We start from the raw sequence: 20,606 nt of genomic DNA, 5'->3' as shown, positions 1-20,606 counted from the left end.
GGCCCTCTGGCTGTTGGCTCATTGCGAACTGTGTTGTGTAGGATAACATCCGGGATAGGGACTGCTTGAATAATTGGTATCCGGCCATAAACCCTTTCTCCCAGGACACTAAAATCTCATAACCTTGCTATTCTTTATGTGATCATACTCTGTTTGTGCTTACTATACTTTATTTTATGAGTTACAAATGTGCAGCATATTATTTAGAGCTAACCCAACTGAATTGTTTAAAATCTTTTTCTGGATGCTGTACTTATGCAGATGTTCCATATTTGCAATTGTCTCCTATTTTGCTATTTTATGAGAATCTATATCGCTGCACAATAAAATTCTAAATTAAAAAAAGGACTTTATCAGAAAAAAAATTGATAAAAAGTCATGGTACAGTTTTTTCATATTTTTTCCATATTTTTCTATATAATGCATTTAATTGAGGATCACTTTTTGTTATTTGTGTCCATTTAAAGAACACAGTACCATCCCTGCAATATTTGTGGCTATCATAACCGTACTCCGCAGAGCCCGAGGGCATCCGGTTACATCGTGCTTGCACTAGGGTTGGGTTTAATTTACCTGCATGAAAAACTTCCATCCACCACGGCAAAAATAATGTAAATTATACAGTTTCATCTATCAATCTATCAAACAGAATATGATGAAATATCACATACCCCCAGGTGTCCATATTTAGGAGGGACAGTCCCTATTTTGGGTCCAAATCCATCTGTCTCTGTTTTCTATGCTAATATCCCTCTTTTCTAGGAGCTCAATATTGTTGGTGTGACTGAGTGTGTAACAGAGCTCCACAGCAATAACACTCCCAGTAATGTGTCTGAGTGTATAACAGAGCCCCACAGCAATAATACTCCCAGTAATGTGACTGCGTTTATAACAGAGCTCCACAGCAATAATACTCCCAGTAATGTGTCTGAGTGTATAACAGAACTCCACAGTAATAATACTCCCAGTAATGTGTCTGAGTGTATAACAGAGCTCCACAGCAATAATACTCCCAGTAATGTGTCTCGATGTATAACAGAGCTCCACAGCAATAATACTCCCAGTAATGTGTCTCGATGTATAACAGAGTCCCACAGCAATAATACTCCCAGTAATGTGTCTGAGTGTATAACAGAGCTCCACAGCAATAATACTCCCAGTAATGGGTGTTTAAACTACATTAACCCCTTAAGGACACATGACATGTGTGACATGTCATGATTCCCTTTTATTCCAGAAGTTTGGTCCTTAAGGGGTTAAAGGACCACTATATTGCCAGGAAATCAAACTCGTTTTCTTGGCACTATAGGGTCTTTGGGTCCCCCCCACCCTCAGGGTCCCCCTCCCGGTGGTGCTCCAGAAGGGTTAAGGGGTTTACCTTTCTCCAGCGCTGGGCTCCTTTGGCGCTGGGGACTCACCTCCCTCTTCCGACGTCATCCGCCGAATGCGCATGCGCGGCAAGAGCTGCGCGCGCATTCAATAAGTCCGTAGGAAAGCATTTCTCAATGCTTTCCTATGGACGGCAGCGTCCTCTCACTGTGAAAATCTGCTGCAGGGTTAAAACCTGGGGGGCCTGGCACCCAGACCACTTCATTGAGCTGAAGTGGTCTGGGTGCCTATAGTGGTCCTTTAAATGTGTTTAGAAATCAGTATGTGTAAATAAGATACATTGTACTTGTTTAAAATTGTTATCATAAATCACCTAAAATTTCTCAGAACATCCACCCCTGGCCACAAACCCACTCACACTCAGAACAGCCCCACTCTTGGCCACACCCCCACTCACACTCAGAACAGCCCTCGCCCCCCCCCCCCCCACCCCACACTCAGAACAGCCCCACCCCTGGCCACATGCCCACTCACACAGAACAGCCCCACTCTTGGCCACACCCATACTCACACTCAGAACAGCCCCACTCTTGGCCACACCCCCACTCACACTCAGAACAGCCCTGCCCCCCCTCCTCCCCCCCACCCCACACTCAGAACAGCCTCACCCCTGGCCACATGCCCACTCACACAGAACAGCCCCACTCTTGGCCACACCCCCACTCACACTCAGAACAGCCCTCGCCCCCCCCCCACCCCACACTCAGAACAGCCCCACCCCTGGCCACATGCCCACTCACACAGAACAGCCCCACTCTTGGCCACACCCCCACTCACACTCAGAACAGCCCCACTTTTGGCCACACCCCCACTCACACTCAGAACAGCCCTCGGCCCCCCCCCCCCACCCCACACTCAGAACAGCCCCACCCCTGGCCACATGCCCACTCACACAGAACAGCCCCACTCTTGGCCACACCCCTACTCACACTCAGAACAGCCCCACTCTTGGCCACACCCCCACTCACACTCAGAACAGCCCTGCCCCCCCTCCTCCCCCCCACCCCACACTCAGAACAGCCCCACCCCTGGCCACATGCCCACTCACACAGAACAGCCCCACTCTTGGCCACACCCCCACTCACACTCAGAACAGCCCTCGCCCCCCCCCCTCCCCACACTCAGAACAGCCCCACCCCTGGCCACATGCCCACTCACACAGAACAGCCCCACTCTTGGCCACACCCCCACTCACACTCAGAACAGCCCCACTTTTGGCCACACCCCCACTCACACTCAGAACAGCCCTCGGCCCCCCCCCCCACCCCACACTCAGAACAGCCCCACCCCTGGCCACATGCCCACTCACACAGAACAGCCCCACTCTTGGCCACACCCCTACTCACACTCAGAACAGCCCCACTCTTGGCCACACCCCCACTCACACTCAGAACAGCCCTGCCCCCCCTCCTCCCCCCCACCCCACACTCAGAACAGCCCCACCCCTGGCCACATGCCCACTCACACAGAACAGCCCCACTCTTGGCCACACCCCCACTCACACTCAGAACAGCCCTCGCCCCCCCCCCCTCCCCACACTCAGAACAGCCCCACCCCTGGCCACATGCCCACTCACACAGAACAGCCCCACTCTTGGCCACACCCCCACTCACACTCAGAACAGCCCCACTTTTGGCCACACCCCCACTCACACTCAGAACAGCCCTCGCCCCCCCCCCAACCCACACTCAGAACAGCCCCACCCCTGGCCACATGCCCACTCACACACCTGTAATTAAAGTGTCCCTCTTTGTCCATGTGAAATGTTGGGAAGTAGGAATCAGCACAGAAAATTAAATAAAGTTTTTCAACGTTAACCTGAGAAAACACTGCTGGTAAGGAAGGGGTTAATCTAGACTGGCAATGAGAATGTGACGGTAAGTAGCATGCTGTATTATTTTACCTGTCGGAGGGCTCTTGGAATTTCTAGAAATATCCTCTGAAACAGCCATTTTGATTTCCCTTTCATCCTTGGAGCCGACATCCTGCATTGGGCAAAGATATGATGGAGGCACTTTACTGAGCCCGGAGCAGGGATAGCCATCAACATTCCCATTATCTGGAGCACAGAGGGTCGGGGATAATGCAGCTCCATTCTGCAATGGGCCCTGTGGGGGAATCCCTCTTTCAGAGTCCACCATCGTATTAGGGTGCTGTGTTGGAGATCGTACAGTCTCCTCTTGGGTCTCAGTCAGAAAATGAGGTGATTGCATCTCTTTAGACGACTCAATGCTTGAATCTTTGTTAGGTTTGATATCTTCTGCAATACTAGACACTTCAATTTGTATTTCTCGTTGCCACTGTGGTGACTGATCACACACGTCCTCTAACTCCAGATTAAAACTTTTTCCCATCTCACTCTTGCCGTCCACTTTGTTCTTGTGTGCAAGAAATTCATTAGAGGGAATTACGTCTTTCTTCTCTAAATTGGTTGCTGCTGTGGTGGCAATCTCACAGTGTGTTTTCTCACATAACTTATTTTTTGGGCCAGTATCCACTACGGTTGCTTCACAACACGTCTCCAGTGCAAAAGCCTGGCCGAACATTTCACAGTTAGGATCTTCTTCCCCATTTGGCTTTTCCTTAACATCACCAGCTAAATCAGAAACTTGCCTCCCTTCACCTTTGACCTTGGTGGTGTTACAGATGGATTTGGACAGGCTGGCTTCTGAAGAGCAAGAGCGCATACTAAGGTCCAAGGCCTCCAATTTACCAAAGGAACCTTGCAGTAGCCTACACATTTCTTGGGCATCACTGGATATATCAGGCTGGCTTGTCATTCTTAAATTTGTTTCTAAAAAGGCACTGGAAAGATCTTGCCTGACATCTTGAATCAAGTTATCATGAGGAGTGGACTCTTCCCTTCTTAGACTATTTATACAAGAAGGTGGGCCTGTGCATAAAGTCATTGGAACAGCTTCTAAACTGGATATCTGCTCCTCAACTGCTTTTGGAGTTGAACATAATGCCTCCTCTACTTGTTTATTAGTATCTCCCAAATTCCCAATGTTACCTGATAGCAATGTCACTAAGTCCTGATCTTCTGCCACTTCATGGATCCCGCATGTCTGACGGTTAAAATCATTGTCTGCATTATTTGTAAGAATAATTCCACTTTCATCTATACAGTCTTTGCTAGGGGTACTAACAGGGGGCAGTGAAATCTTTTCTGTGCACTCATCCTGCACTGAAACGTTTCTCTCCTCCGTAGTTCCAATCAAAGAAGATACTATAGCAGTTGAAGAATTGGAAAGAACCTCCTTACTTACAGATTCCTTGGTGGTGTTTGAATCCGTCTCATCTGCCTGGTGAGCATTAGGAATTACAGGTACACTGGGGTCTCCACTTTCATGTGACGATATGTCAATTCCAATTCTTGTTTGGTCACAAATGTTTGGATCTTCAGCTTCTTTTTGATTTTTCACAGGTGATATCTCAAGTGCTTCATCATTGCCATGCTCTTCTAGCTCTAGAACACATTCATCTAGAGGACCTGCTTCTGCTGCAATGAAGGCGGTATTGCACGGCTGTAAAACAGGTCCAACATCCAGTTTATGAATTGATTTTTTCCCTGAAAGAGGGTCCAGGCTGTTTCCTTGCTCTCGATCTGGTGGCTCTTTAAAAACATGCTGGTTACAATCTTCCATTTTCATCATCTCTTGAGGCTCATTCTTACTGGCAGTTAATTCATTATTTGCACAATTTGTGTCTTGCGTGTGGTCTGGCATATGATCTGCACTTGTGATTTCTTTTTTTTTATTCAACAAATCATCTTTGCAAAAGTCTTTGTACTTTGCTTTTTCTTGGCATGTGTCTATATTTGTTGGAAGTACACTGAACGATTTATGACCATAAGTAGGTCGAGTGGCTGATTCAGTTTCTTGTGATTCCACCTGTAAATTAGTGTCACCGTCTGAATCCAGTATTTTAGAAGCATCTGTTTCTAGTGTTTTGTTTTCTGTGTTGTGTATGTCGTCTTTTGAAGTATCTTCCACCTTATGACTAATAATGATAGTGTTGGTCAGATTGCTCTTAATAAAAGCTGAAGTCATTGATGAAGCTTCATGTTCCTCCTCGTTCTCATGTATACTTGGTGAACCAGCATTCTGATTGCGATCGGCTATGTTATTTGCCTCTGCATCACTGTCTTCAAGACATGTATCCATTTTCAGTAACTCAGTATTTTCCAGAATTCCTGCAGAGAGGCTTGATTCAGTTCCACATGTCAATTCATTTATAACGAAACTGGAAGCTGCTTCCTCCTGCTGTTTGTAGAACTGAGCAAGGACTGACTGTCGATCAATTCCATCATCAAGATCATCTTCAGACTCATAGCAAGCAAACAAGCACTCCCCCTCAGCCACATCCTCCTTGATGTCTTCTTTTAAACTGGATTCTGATTCTGGTTCTTTTGTTTCTTTGTCAGTCATTAGCAAATCTGTACGATAGCTTCCAAAGTTACCCGCCTCCAGAATATAAGGTGCATTTATCTTATCGTCCTTGAGGGATTCTGACACATCGTTCCTGCTGCTTGAATCAGACTTCTCGGATTGTCCTAAATCTTCAGCCTGAGCTGGGAAGTCATACACATCATCAGTCATCTCGATGGCCATGGATGTCTGTCTTCCACTTTGTTTGTGATCTTTACTGTGTTCTATTAAGCTTTCTGCTGTGGTGTTGAGTGGTGGCAAAGTGTCAAGTTCTTCATCTGTGTCAAAACAAGCAATTAAACATTCACCAACATTATCTATCCCACCCTGAAGGACTACATCTAGTTCTGAGGATGAAGATTGTTCTTCTACTGGGCTATCAGACCATGAGCCAATTGCCCCATCTTCTAATCTATCTGAACCAGAGGGACTTACAAACAGTGATTCACCCTGTCCTTCGGATGTCAGAACCAGGGTACTTCTTATATGTTTTGTGTTTGTTTCTTCATCAGGGTTATTGCTGGTGATGGAATACTCTAGTTCACCTGAGCTGTCTTGGTTGGTACCTGGCATGTTACTACTTGCTAATAGAAAGTCTTGAGCTAAAATTGGTAATCCATCATCGTCTTGACATTCTTCATCAAGATTTGTTCCTTGGTTTTCATGGTTATTAACAGTTTTATCTAGATTTTTGAAGATGGGATTCGCTTGACATGAAGCGCTTTCCCCTCTCGCTGCCAGTTCTGGGCCATTTATGTTCACGGCACCTTCATTTTCAGCATCAGATAGTTCTGAAGATGTCTCCATCTCACTCTCACACCCGGAATTGGATGATTGATGCTGGATCACTGTGGGAGCCTCGGCGACATGAGGAGGAGAATCCGTTGTCACAGCATATTGTTCTGTGCTATACCGTTTCTCATCTTCTTCTCCATCATATGATGCAGAATCTGATGATTCAGATGTGTCGTCTTGGTAAGCAAAGGACTCATCGACTCCTTCATTGATGGAATTCTCAGACAGAGAATGTAAGAGGGAGGCAGAGGTGCTGTCATCATCTTCCTCTCCATCGATCACCTCAGTCTCTATTGATTCTCCTTGAGGGAACAAAGTGATTTCCATTGATTCAGCTTCAAATATCAAACTTCCCTGGAATGGCAACATGAAAGCAGGAATCATAGGATCATTTGCGGCACTTTGAAGGCTGGCAAGAGGTAACTCAGGATGTAGTCCATCAGAGCTTGTTGGCTGAAGGGTCCCATCCATTTCTGAAGAGCAGCTTGCACTGGATGCTTGTTGGGGTTCAGATTCAAAATCTTCAGGGGAAAAGGCCAATGAAGCTGTGGTATTAACATATCCAGGACAAAGAGGCATACTAGTGAAAGATGGTGCAAAGTCAGTTTCCCATTCATCTTCATCTTCATATTCCTCTTCATCACTCAACTCATCATTGCTTTGATCCTCATCCACGGCCTCCTCGTTGACTGCAGAGAAGTCTTCTGGATGAATATCTCTATTGTAGAGATCTGATATTTCTTCATCCACTAACATGTCAGGGGACATGCAACATGGATCTATGCAAATACCTTCTTCATCATCATTCAGAGGATCTACATACAAACTGGGAGTTTCTATTGTGTCTGCCTCAGCCATCAAATTTGGGGAACAGGATGGAGATCCACTAGAAGTGGCAGAGGAAGCCCAGCTGCCTCCTTCTGCTGTCATATAGGAGCCAGATGGGGATGTGGGAGGTGAAGACAAGTTGTCATTGTCCATGTCATTCTGGTCATCACTAATGCCACGATACTTTAGATGTCTGTAGATGGTTTTTACTGGAGTCGAAGGGGCGGTTGTATATAGATCTGAGTCCATATTAAATGCATGCTTGTTCTGAAATGTTTCGGCCTCGCTCTCTGTGTAATTCCAGGGTGACTCTTTGGTGGGTTTGGGAAGTAATGAAGGCACATCATCAACTGCTTCACCCTGAGAAAAAACGCTTTCTTTCAGAGTAGGCTCTTTATTAGACTTTTTATATTCCAAGTGCAAATCGGCAGAAGACTCAGAAGTAGTGACATCTCTGTTACTCTCCTGCTCAAAATTCCCCTCTGATGTCTCAGCTTTGGGATCGGATATGGGCACTGATGTTCCCCCAAATGCATCCACAGCGGGAGGCTCACTCTTGGAAATTAGGCTATCTACACTGCCTGTTTCATTGTTGCTACAGGATGTTTCTTCTCCCATAACAATTCTAGTGTCAAGTGCATCAGGACTCAGCGTTTCAGCTCTTTCTCTTATTTTCTGGGTTTCACTAGACACTTGCTCCCCAATTCCAGAATCACTGGAAGCTTTAGAATCCAGAGGGAGACTAGCAGTGGTGGCCCCAGCTTCGCTACTTGCTCCTTCTGGCTGAGGACGGTCACTTTCCTTGGTTTGCAGGAATCTTGACACAAGTGCTACATCCACTTCACACTCTGGACTCGTTAGGGGAGATTCCTTCAGTGGACTTAATGCTTTGGGTGTCCCCGAATCACCGCTGGGAGTTGATGCTGTTGAAGCAACTGGAGATGGACCTGTGAAGATAAATTGCTAGATTTTAAAACACACAGAGAAAGAATTTGTTTACAAGGGGCAGATAATGTGATTTAGAAGGGAGATTCATTCATCAGGGCTTGGATTATATGCAAGGCAGCGAAAACCCATCAGCATAATTTTATTTTCAGAGAAACTGGGCATGCAGTTATAACCCACAATACTTCCATGTTTCATAAATAAATAAAAGCAAAACGGTGCAATAAAACATAGAATAAAATGTAGTAACAGATTAAAAAAAAAACAACTGAACAAACAGATCTATACTTAATACATGTTACCAAGTAAAGATAAAAGATCATTGTATAAGCTGAGTATGTCACCACCGTGACCCAACTCTGTCCTTAAATTACCCCAACATCCGGCCCCCAAGTCACCCCAAAACTCAGCTCAGTATCCACAGAGCAAGAGACTGATATACGCTGACATCCTGCTGGGATGGCTGGAGGACCTCTGCTATAGATATTATGTAAATGATTTGATTATTCTGGGTTATAATGTATCACAGTGCTGGTACATGCTGTCTCCCTGCCTCCCTCCCTCTCATCTAGGAAGAGGAGTTTCCCAGCATGCTCTGCTCCAGGATGCACTGACGCCTTGTGCCTGCATGCAGGATGTGAAATGACTTTCAATGCTGCCAAGGAGAAGCCTGTGTTTATAACTGGCTGCTAGGGACGGAGCCTTGCAGATTTCTACATAACATAAAAAGCATGGGGAGGGAACGGGGAGCACCCACAGCGTCGCTTGCTAAAATTCAGTCTGTTACATTGTGTTCTGCCATTCTTGCACCTAATGTTTCAAATAAAAAAGGGTAATCAGGCATGTCAGCCCCCATTACAATCTATTATATTCTGTAACTACGGTAATACAGAACTCAGCATCTTCCAGCCCCCCAGAACTAGACTAGAACTCAGCAACTTCCCAGAACCCAGCCCAGCAACTACACAGAACTAGAACTCTGCAACTTCCGAGAGCACAAAACCCAGCCCAGCAACTACCCAGAACTAGAACTCAGCAACTTCCCAGAACCCAGCCCAGCAACTACACAGAACTAGAACTCAGCAACTTCCCAGAACCCAGCCCAGCAACTACACAGAACTAGAACTCAGCAACTTACCAGAACCCAGCCCAGCAACTACACAGAACTAGAACTCAGCAACTTCCCAGAACCCAGCCCAGCAACTACACAGAACTAGAACTCAGCAACTTCCGAGAGCACAAAACCCAGCCCAGCAACTACACAGAACTAGAACTCAGCAACTTACCAGAACCCAGCCCAGCAACTACCCAGAACTAGAACTCAGCAACTTACCAGAACCCAGCCCAGCAACTACCCAGAACTAGAACTCAGCAACTTCCCAGAACCCAGCCCAGCAGCTACCCAGAACTAGAACTCAGCAACTTCCCAGAACCCAGCCCAGCAACTACACAGAACTAGAACTCAGCAACTTCCCAGAACTCAGCCCAGCAACTACACAGAACTAGAACTCAGCAACTTCCCAGAACCCAGCCCAGCAACTACACAGAACTAGAACTCAGCAACTTCCGAGAGCACAAAACCCAGCCCAGCAACTACACAGAACTAGAATTCTCTAAATTCACAGTGCCCAGCCCAGCAACTACACAGAACTAGAACTCAGCAACTTCCGAGAGCACAAAACCCAGCCCAGCAACTACACAGAACTAGAACTCAGCAACTTCCGAGAGCACAAAACCCAGCCCAGCAACTACACAGAACTAGAATTCTCTAAATTCACAGTGCCCAGTCCAGCAACTACACAGAACTAGAACTCAGCAACTTCCGAGAGCACAAAACCGAGCCCAGCAACTACACAGAACTAGAACTCAGCAACTTCCGAGAGCACAAAACCCAGCCCAGCAACTACACAGAACTAGAACTCAGCAACTTCCGAGAGCACAAAACCCAGCCCAGCAACTACACAGAACTAGAACTCAGCAACTTCCCAGAACCCAGCCCAGCAACTACCCAGAACTAGAACTCAGCAACTTCCCAGAACCCAGCCCAGCAACTACCCAGAACTCAGCAACTTCCGAGAGCACAAAACCCAGCCCAGCAACTACACAGAACTAGAATTCTCTAAATTCACAGTGCCCAGTCCAGCAACTACACAGAACTAGAACTCAGCAACTTCCGAGAGCACAAAACCGAGCCCAGCAACTACACAGAACTACAACTCAGCAACTTCCGAGAGCACAAAACCCAGCCCAGCAACTACACAGAACTAGAACTCAGCAACTTCCAAGAGCACAAAACCCAGCCCAGCAACTACCCAGAACTAGAACTCAGCAACTTCCCAGAACCCAGCCCAGCAACTACACAGAACTAGAACTCAGCAACTTCCAAGAACCCAGCCCAGCAACTACCCAGAACTCAGCAACTTCCGAGAGCACAAAACCCAGCCCAGCAACTACACAGAACTAGAACTCAGCAACTTCCAAGAGCCCAAAACCCAGCCCAGCAACTACCCAGAAATCAGCAACTTCCGAGAGCACAAACCCCAGCCCAGCAACTACCCAGAACTAGAACTCAGCAACTTCCCAGAACCCAGCCCAGCAACTACCCAGAACATAGAACATAGGTTGGCATAACATTAGTGGTAACTGGCAGAGCTGTGGATTTATTCATAAAATGGTGATAGTGGAGAATTCGGTTATTGTAGATTAATATTCTCTAGTCAGTTCTATTTGAAATTCCCGGTTTAGTGAAAATATTTTTCTGTAGATGGAAGTTTGAAATCTCTATTGTTGTATTTAGATATTTGTAGAGCAAACATTTCCACCATATTTACACATTCCCTTCCTATAACGAGACAATAAAACACTGCGAAGGGTTAAATACACGTCTAAACGCATCTGGGAAATTGCCGATGCAGAATAGAGTATCCGGACAATCTCACAGCAACATTTTAATATTTAATATATCTCTGTATCCCGTCAGAAATTAGAATCCGGGCTTCTTATTGCAAATCCACTGAATCCATCATCTACTGCCTGCTAGCAATATACTCAGCACTCAACTTACCCCTCCTAATACAGACACCAACCTACCCCTCCTAATACAGACACCAACCTACCACTCCTAATACAGACACCAACCTACACCCCCTAATCCAGGCACCAACCTACCCCTCCTAATACAGACACCAACCTACCCCTCCTAATACAGACACCAACCTACCCCTCCTAATACAGACACCAACCTACCCCTCCTAATACAGACACCAACCTACCCCTCCTAATACAGACACCAACCTACCCCTCCTAATACAGACACCAACCTACCCCTCCTAATACAGACACCAACCTACCCCTCCTAATACAGACACCAACCTACCCCTCCTAATACAGACACCAACCTACCCCTCCTAATACAGACACCAACCTACCCCTCCTAATACAGACACCAACCTACCCCTCCTAATACAGACACCAACCTACCCCTCTTAATACAGACACCAACCTACCCCTCCTAATACAGACACCAACCTACCCCTCCTAATACAGACACCAACCTACCCCTCCTAATACAGACACCAACCTACCCCTCCTAATACAGGCACCAACCTACCCCTCCTAATACAGACACCAACTTACCCCTCCTAATACAGGGACACCAACCTACCCCTCCTAATACAGACACCAACCTACCCCTCCTAATACAGGCACCAACCTACACCTCCTAATACAGGCACCAACCTAACCCTCCTAATACAGACACCAACCTACCACTCCTAATACAGACACCAACCTACACCTCCTAATACAGGCACCAACCTACCCCTCCTAATACAGGCACCAACCTACCCCTCCTAATACAGGCACCAACCTACCCCTCCTAATACAGACACCAACTTACCCCTCCTAATACAGACACCAACCTAACCCTCCTAATACAGACACCAACCTACCACTCCTAATACAGACACCAACCTAACCCTCCTAATACAGACACCAACCTACCACTCCTAATACAGGCACCAACCTACCCCTCCTAATACAGACACCAACTTACCCCTCCTAATACAGACACCAACCTACCCCTCCTAATACAGGCACCAACCTAACCCTCCTAATACAGACACCAACCTACCACTCCTAATACAGGCACCAACCTACCCCTCCTAATACAGGCACCAACCTACCCCTCCTAATACAGACACCAACCTACCCCTCCTAATACAGACACCAACCTACCCCTCCTAATACAGACACCAACCTACCCCTCCTAATACAGACACCAACCTACACCTCCTAATACAGGCACCAACCTACCCCTCCTAATACAGACACCAACCTACCCCTCCTAATACAGACACCAACCTACCCCTCCTAAATACAGGCACCAACCTACCCCTACTAATACAGGCACCAACCTACCACTCCTAATACAGACACCAACCTACCCCTCCTAATACAGACACCAACCTACCCCTCCTAATACAGACACCAACCTACCCCTCCTAAATACAGGCACCAACCTAACCCTCCTAATACAGACACCAACCTACCCCTCCTAATACAGGCACCAACGTACCCCTCCTAATACAGGCACCAACCTACCCCTCCTAATACAGACACCAACCTACCCCTCCTAATACAGACACCAACCTACCCCTCCTAAATACAGGCACCAACCTAACCCTCCTAATACAGACACCAACCTACCCCTCCTAATACAGGCACCAACCTACCCCTCCTAATACAGACACCAACCTACCCCTCCTAATACAGACACCAACCTACCCCTCCTAATACAGGCACCAACGTACCCCTCCTAATACAGGCACCAACCTAACCCTCCTAATACAGACACCAACCTACCCCTCCTAATACAGACACCAACCTACCCCTCCTAATACAGGCACCAACCTACCCCTCCTAATACAGACACCAACCTACCCCTCCTAATACAGACACCAACCTACCCCTCCTAATACAGACACCAACCTACCCCTCCTAATACAGGCACCAACGTACCCCTCCTAATACAGGCACCAACCTAACCCTCCTAATACAGACACCAACCTACCCCTCCTAATACAGACACCAACCTACCCCTCCTAATACAGGCACCAACCTACCCCTCCTAATACAGGCACCAACCTACCCCTCCTAATACAGAGACACCAACCTACGCCTCCTAATACAGACACCAACCTACCCCTCCTAATACAGGCACCAACCTACCCCTCCTAATACAGACACCAACCTACCCCTCCTAATACAGAGACACCAACCTACCCCTCCTAATACAGACACCAACCTACCCCTCCTAATACAGAGACACCAACCTACCCCTCCTAATACAGACACCAACCTACCCCTCCTAATACAGAGACACCAACCTACCCCTCCTAATACAGGGACACCAACCTACCCCTCCTAATACAGAGACACAAACCTACCCCTCCTAATACAGAGACACCAACCTTCCCCTCCTAATACAGACACCAACCTACCCCTCCTAATACAGATACCAACCTACCCCTCCTAATACAGACACCAACTTACCCCTCCTAATACAGACACCAACCTACCCCTCCTAATACAGAGACACCAACCTACCCCTCCTAATACAGAGACACCAACCTACCCCTCCTAATACAGAGACACTAACCTACCCCTCCTAATAAAGAGACACAAACCTACCCCTCCTAATACAGAGACACCAACCTACCCCTCCTAATACAGAGACACAATCCTACTCCTCCTAATACAGAGACACCAACCTACCCCTCCTAATACAGAGACACCAACCTACCCCTCCTAATACAGGCACCAACCTACCCCTCCTAATACAGAGACACAAACCTACCCCTCCTAATACAGAGAAACCAACCTACCCCTCCTAATACAGACACCAACCTACCCCTCCTAATACAGAGACACCAACTTACCCCTCCTAATACAGAGACACCAACCTACCCCTCCTAATACAGAGACACCAACTTACCCCTCCTAATACAGAGACACCAACCTACCCCTCCTAATACAGAGACACAAACCTACCCCTCCTAATACAGACACCAACCTACCCCTCCTAATACAGAGACACCAACCTACCCCTCCTAATACAGAGACACCAACTTACCGCTCCTAATACAGAGACACCAACCCACTCCTCCTAATACAGACACCAACCTACCCCTCCTAATACAGAGACACAAACCTACCCCTCCTAATACAGACAACAACCTACCCCTCATAATACAAAGACACCAACCTACCCCTCCTAATACAGAGACACAAACCTACCCTTCTAATACAGAGACACCAACTTACCCCTCCTAATACAGAGACACCAACCTACCCCTCCTAATACAGAGACACCAACCTACCCCTCCTAATACAGACACCAACCTACCTCTCCTAATACAGAGACACCAACCTACCCCTCCTAATACAGAGACACCAACCTACCCCTCCTAATACAGACACAAACCTACCCCTCCTAATACAGAGACACAAACCTACCCCTCCTAATACAGAGACACCAACTTACCCCTCCTAATACCGAGACACCAACCTACCTCTCCTAATACAGAGACACCAACCTACCCCTCCTAATACAGAGACACAAACCTACCCCTCCTAATACAGAGACACCAACCTACCCCTCCTAATACAGAGACACAAACCTACCCCTCCTAATACAGAGACACCAACCTACCCCTCCTAATACAGAGACACCAACCTACCCCTCCTAATACAGACACAAACCTACCCCTCCTAATACAGAGACACAAACCTACCCCTCCTAATACAGAGACACCAACTTACCCCTCCTAATACAGAGACACCAACCTACCCCTCCTAATACAGAGACACAAACCTACCCTCTCCTAATACAGACACCAACCTGCCTCTCCTAATACAGAGGCACCAACCTACCCCTCCTAATACAGAGACACAAATCTACCCTCTCCTAATACAGAGACACCAACCTACCTCTCCTAATACAGAGACACCAACCTACCCCTCCTAATACAGAGACACCAACCTACCCCTTCTAATACAGAGACACCAACGTCTCCCCTCTTAAAACACATGAAGAAGCAGAACTGATGTTATTTACTAATAGGTTCATTAGGCATTGATATTATTATTATTATTACTGCCAACTTATTTCATAGCGCTTTGCAATATTATCAAACAGGGAAATTAACAATGAATGAAACAATTACAAAATGGTTCACAAACAATAGGTTGATGAGATGGGCTAGTTGTCTTTTTGTTGTACAAAACGCACAGCAGACCATTACTTTCTTGTTTTGTTATTTGAACTTATTTAAAACTTCCAGAGGAATTAATATTGAGTGCAAGATAAATCCAGGTCAGAATTGGGGAAGAGCGGGTGAGGGGGATATTGTCTATTTGGACACTTACTGGAAAACTAGGATTCTACCTTGATTTTGTGTTTATCTCCAGGATCCAGAGAGACATATACACACGAACATTGACAGATACAAACAGACGGAGACATACACACACACACAGACAGTGACAGACAGACACAAACACTGACAGATACAGATAAACATATACACACAGACACTGACAGATACATACAAACACTGACATATACAGACAGAGAAATTTACACACACACACAGACAGATACAGATAGACATAAAACACACAGACACTACCATATACACACAAACACTGCCAGATACAGATAGACATATACACAAAGACAGATCCATATACACAACAGACATTAACAGATACAGATAGACATATACACACTGACAGAGCCATATACACACACAGACACTGACAGATGCACACAGACAGAGACATACACACAAACAGTGACAGACACAAACAGACAGAAACATACACACACAGACACTGACAGATACACACAGACACTGGCAGATACACACAGACATTTACAGATACACACGATCACAGACAGATACACACAGACACTGACAGATAAACATACACATAGACATATACATACAGACACTTACAGATACACACACACATAGACATTTGCAATAGGCACTGATAGATACACATAGACACTGAAAGATACTAAGAGATACACACAGACACTGACAGATACACAAAAACACTGACATACACACAGATACTAATAGATACACACAGACACGGATAGATACAGATAGATACTAACAGTTACACACAGACACTTACAGATACATACAGACACAGACAGATACACAAAAACACTAACATAAACACGCACAGACATATAAACACAGACACTGACAGATACACAAAGACACTGACAGATACTAATAGATACACACAGACACGGATAGATACAGATAGATACTAACAGTTACACACAGACACTTACAGATACATACAGACACAGACAGATACACAAAAACACTAACATAAACACGCACAGACATATAAACACAGACACTGACAGATACACAAAGACACTGACAGATACTAATAGATACACACAGACACGGATAGATACAGATAGATACTAACAGTTACACACAGACACTTACAGATACATACAGACACAGACAGATACACAAAAACACTAACATAAACACGCACAGACATATAAACACAGACACTGACAGATACACAAAGACACTGACAGATACTAATAGATACACACAGACACGGATAGATACAGATAGATACTAACAGTTACACACAGACACTTACAGATACATACAGACACAGACAGATACACAAAGACACTAACATAAACACGCACAGACATATTAACACAGACACTTACAGATACATACAGACACAGACAGATACACACAGACACTAACATAAACACGCACAGACATATACACACAGACACTTACAGGTAAATACAGACACAGACATATACACACAGACACTTACAGGTAAATACAGACACTGACAGATACACTCGGACAGAGACATGAACGCAAACATTGACAGTTACACAAAGACACTGATGGATAAAATGAAATACTGAAAGATAGCCATAAACTGATGGATACTCTGTTTATACACTGACAATGAAACTGAAAGTCTGATATAGCTTTCTGCTTGCCAGATGGATCACAATAGTATTACTATTTCTATAGAATTTCTGTTAATTTAGAGAAAAGGATTGATTCCCAATCTGTCACATAGTGGGCTGTACATTACATTATGGAGATTTTCTATAGTAAGAGCCACGCGCACAGTGCCAGTAAATGCCCAGTCCACGTGACATCACCCACTCCTCATGTATTGTGGCAATTCCAGTCATTTAACAGATATAAAATATATAATGAACCCTTCCCTGCCAATAATGGCTGTAAGGTCATTATTCATAATTCATGAACTAAATGAACTGAGGGGTTTCTGGTGGATTGGAGACTGGGCTCCAGGGATGCTCCCAGTATGATCCTATTTAATATTCGCATTTCACAATCTTTGTTTTCATGGAATGGGGGGGGGGGGGTATTCCAAATTCTGGAGCAATGTTACACAGAGCCTTATAGGAAGCTGTGAACGTCCCCGGGGGATTAGATACACCTCACATGTGAGACAATATCCCATAATATCATCCTTGGGGGGGGGGGGTATTTTGTGGCCATGTCAAGTAAACATGTACACACACACATTGAATAGTGACACTCCAATTATAATAGATACCCTCCCATTACACCAAACACTGTGAGTGCAGGCCAGAGGAGTAAATACCATGAACCCTGGGGTATGTTGTGATTCTAACACACTCCCTGGGCCTGGACCAGCTATACATAAACTATAAACACCCATTGCTGACAGGACCATGCTCCCCAGGTAAGTGCCCCCTGTATCAGTATAATGGCCATGCCCCCCAGGTAGGTCCCCCTGTATAGTACAATGGCCATGCCAGGTAGGTGGCCCTGTATAATGTCCATGCCAGGTAGGTCCCCCTCTATCAGTATAATGGCCATGCCCCCCAGGTAGGTCCCCTATATTAGTACAAAGGCCATGCCAGTTAGGTTCCCCTGTATCAGTATAATGGCAATGCCCCCCCAGGTAGGTCCCCCTGTATTAGTACAATGAATGACCATGCCAGGTAGCTCCCCCTGTATCTGTATAATGACCATGCCAGGTAAGTTCCCCTTGTATCAGTATAATGGCCATGCCAGGTAGATGCCCCTGTATCAGTATAATGCCCCTGTATGTTGTGATTCTAACACACTCCCTGGGCCTGGACCAGCTATACATAAACTATAAACACCCATTGCTGACAGGACCATGCTCCCCAGGTAAGTGCCCCCTGTATCAGTATAATGGCCATGCCCCCCAGGTAGGTCCCCCTGTATTAGTACAATGACCATGCCAGGTAGGTGCCACTGTATTAGTATAATGACCATGCCAGGTAGGTGCATCTGTATTAGTACAATGACCATGCCAGGTAGGTCCCCCTGTATTAGTACAATGACCATGCCAGGTAGGTCCCCCTGTATTAGTACAATGACCATGCCAGGTAGGTCCCCCTGTATTAGTACAATGACCATGCCAGGTAGGTGCCTCTGTATTAGTATAATGGCCATGCCAGGTAGGTAGCCCCAGGTAGGTGCCCCATGCCAGGTAGGTCCCCCTGTATCCAGGCCAGTCTCCAGGCTAATCCCGGTCTGATCCCCTGTCACTGTGCCCAGGCCATGCCCACTGCCCCCCCATCCCCTCCCCATCCCCTCACCTGCTTCATGTTGGCCCCTGGCATCTCTCAGGGGGGCCCCCTCCACCGGCATGGTCCCAGCTCCAGCTCCCGGACAGCTCCCTGGGATCCCGGTTGTGTGGGCAATGGGGACACAATGGGCCTCCTTGGTATCAGAGAGGGAGCTCTGTGCGACTCACTGTACCAGGAGAGGGGGGGGCTGAGGCTGCGCACTGAGAGCTGAGATTAGTGCGGCTTCACTGACAGCAGCAAGGGTCCAGGGATGCTCAGTCATTGCATGATGTCAGAGCTCTCTCTCTCTCTCTCCCTCCTTCTCTCTCTCTCTCTCTCTCTCTCCTTCTCTCTCTCTCTCTCCCAGTCTCTCTCTCTCCCTCTCTCCTTCTCCCTCTCTCTCTCTCTCTCTCCTTCCTCCTCTCCCTCTCTCTTTCCTTCCCCCTCTCTCTCTCTCCTTCCCTCTCTTTCTCTCCTTCCCTCTCTCTCCTTCCCTCTCTCTCTCCTTCTCTCTCTCCTCTCTCTCTCTTTCCTTCTCTCTTTCCTTCCCTCTCTCTATCTCTCCTTCCTCCTCTCTATCTCCCCTTCCCTCTCTCTCCTTCCCTCTCTCTCTCCTTCTCTCTCTCTCTCCTCTCTCTCTCTTTCCTTCCCTCTCTCTATCTCTCCTTCCTCCTCTCTATCTCTGCTTCTCTCTCTCACCTTCTCTCTCTCCTTCCCCCCTCTATCTCTCCTTCCCCCCTCTCTCTCTCTTTCTCTCTCCTTCTCTCTCTCCTTCCCTCTCTCTTTCCTTCCCCCTCTCTCTCTCTCCTTCCCTCTCTCTCTCTCCTTCCTTCCCTCTCTCTCTCTCCTTCCCTCTCTCTCTCCTTCTCTCTCTCTCCTTCTCTCTCTCCTTCCCTCTCTCTCCTTCCCTCTCTCTATCTCTACTTCCCCCTCTCTCTCTCCTTCTCTCTCTCTCTCTCCACTCTCTCTCTCTCTCCTTCACTCTCTCTCTCCTTCCCTCTCTCTCCTTCCCTCTCTCTCCTTCCCTCTCTCTCTCCTTATCTCTCTCTCACTCTCCTTCCTCCCCTATCTATCTCTCCTTCCCTATCTCTGTTTCTCTATCCCTCTCTCTGTCTCCCTCTCCCTCTCTCTCTCTCTCTCTCTCTTTCTCACACTCTCCTGTTATCTTTTTCTTCCTATCTCTCCATCCCCCCATGTAGTGAAGTAGGGCAGGGTGTGTACACTGCAGTCACTGTGTGCTACACAGTTGCCCTCCCTCATTCTCACACTCACCCCCCAACCCTATCTCATTCACCCCCTCATCCTGTCAAACTCACCCTGCCACAGTTTCCCCTTTTCAGCTTGTCACAGTCACCCTTGAAGACAATCGTCATACACATAAAGTTATAAAACATAGCTTCACCATAGACAAAGTGCACAAAGGCCACAGGCAGTCCCCCATATACACAAAACACCGCAAGCAGCTACCACACACACATACGGTCCCAGACACAAACATGCACATGCTCACAGAAACATACATTTACATACAAGGATACTCACTGTCA

General features: G+C 46.5%; 1 protein-coding gene across 1 annotated transcript in view; it reads right to left on the bottom strand.

The window, feature by feature from the left end:
• Window positions 1-19,270, bottom strand: part of LOC134609231 (uncharacterized) — a 42,607-nt gene extending 23,337 nt beyond the window's left edge. The window contains exons 1-2 of the mRNA XM_063452845.1: window positions 19,090-19,270; window positions 3,293-8,389 (exon numbers count right to left, since the gene is read on the bottom strand). Coding sequence (XP_063308915.1) covers window positions 3,293-8,389; window positions 19,090-19,141 — 5,149 coding nt within the window. The 5' untranslated portion in view covers window positions 19,142-19,270. The remainder of the gene's footprint in view (window positions 1-3,292; window positions 8,390-19,089) is intronic.
• Window positions 19,271-20,606: the final 1,336 nt, after the last annotated feature.

Source organism: Pelobates fuscus, chromosome 4, assembly GCF_036172605.1.
Source record: "Pelobates fuscus isolate aPelFus1 chromosome 4, aPelFus1.pri, whole genome shotgun sequence".
NCBI classification, from domain to species: Eukaryota; Metazoa; Chordata; class Amphibia; order Anura; family Pelobatidae; genus Pelobates; species Pelobates fuscus.
This window is presented reverse-complemented; position numbering and strand designations above follow the sequence as displayed.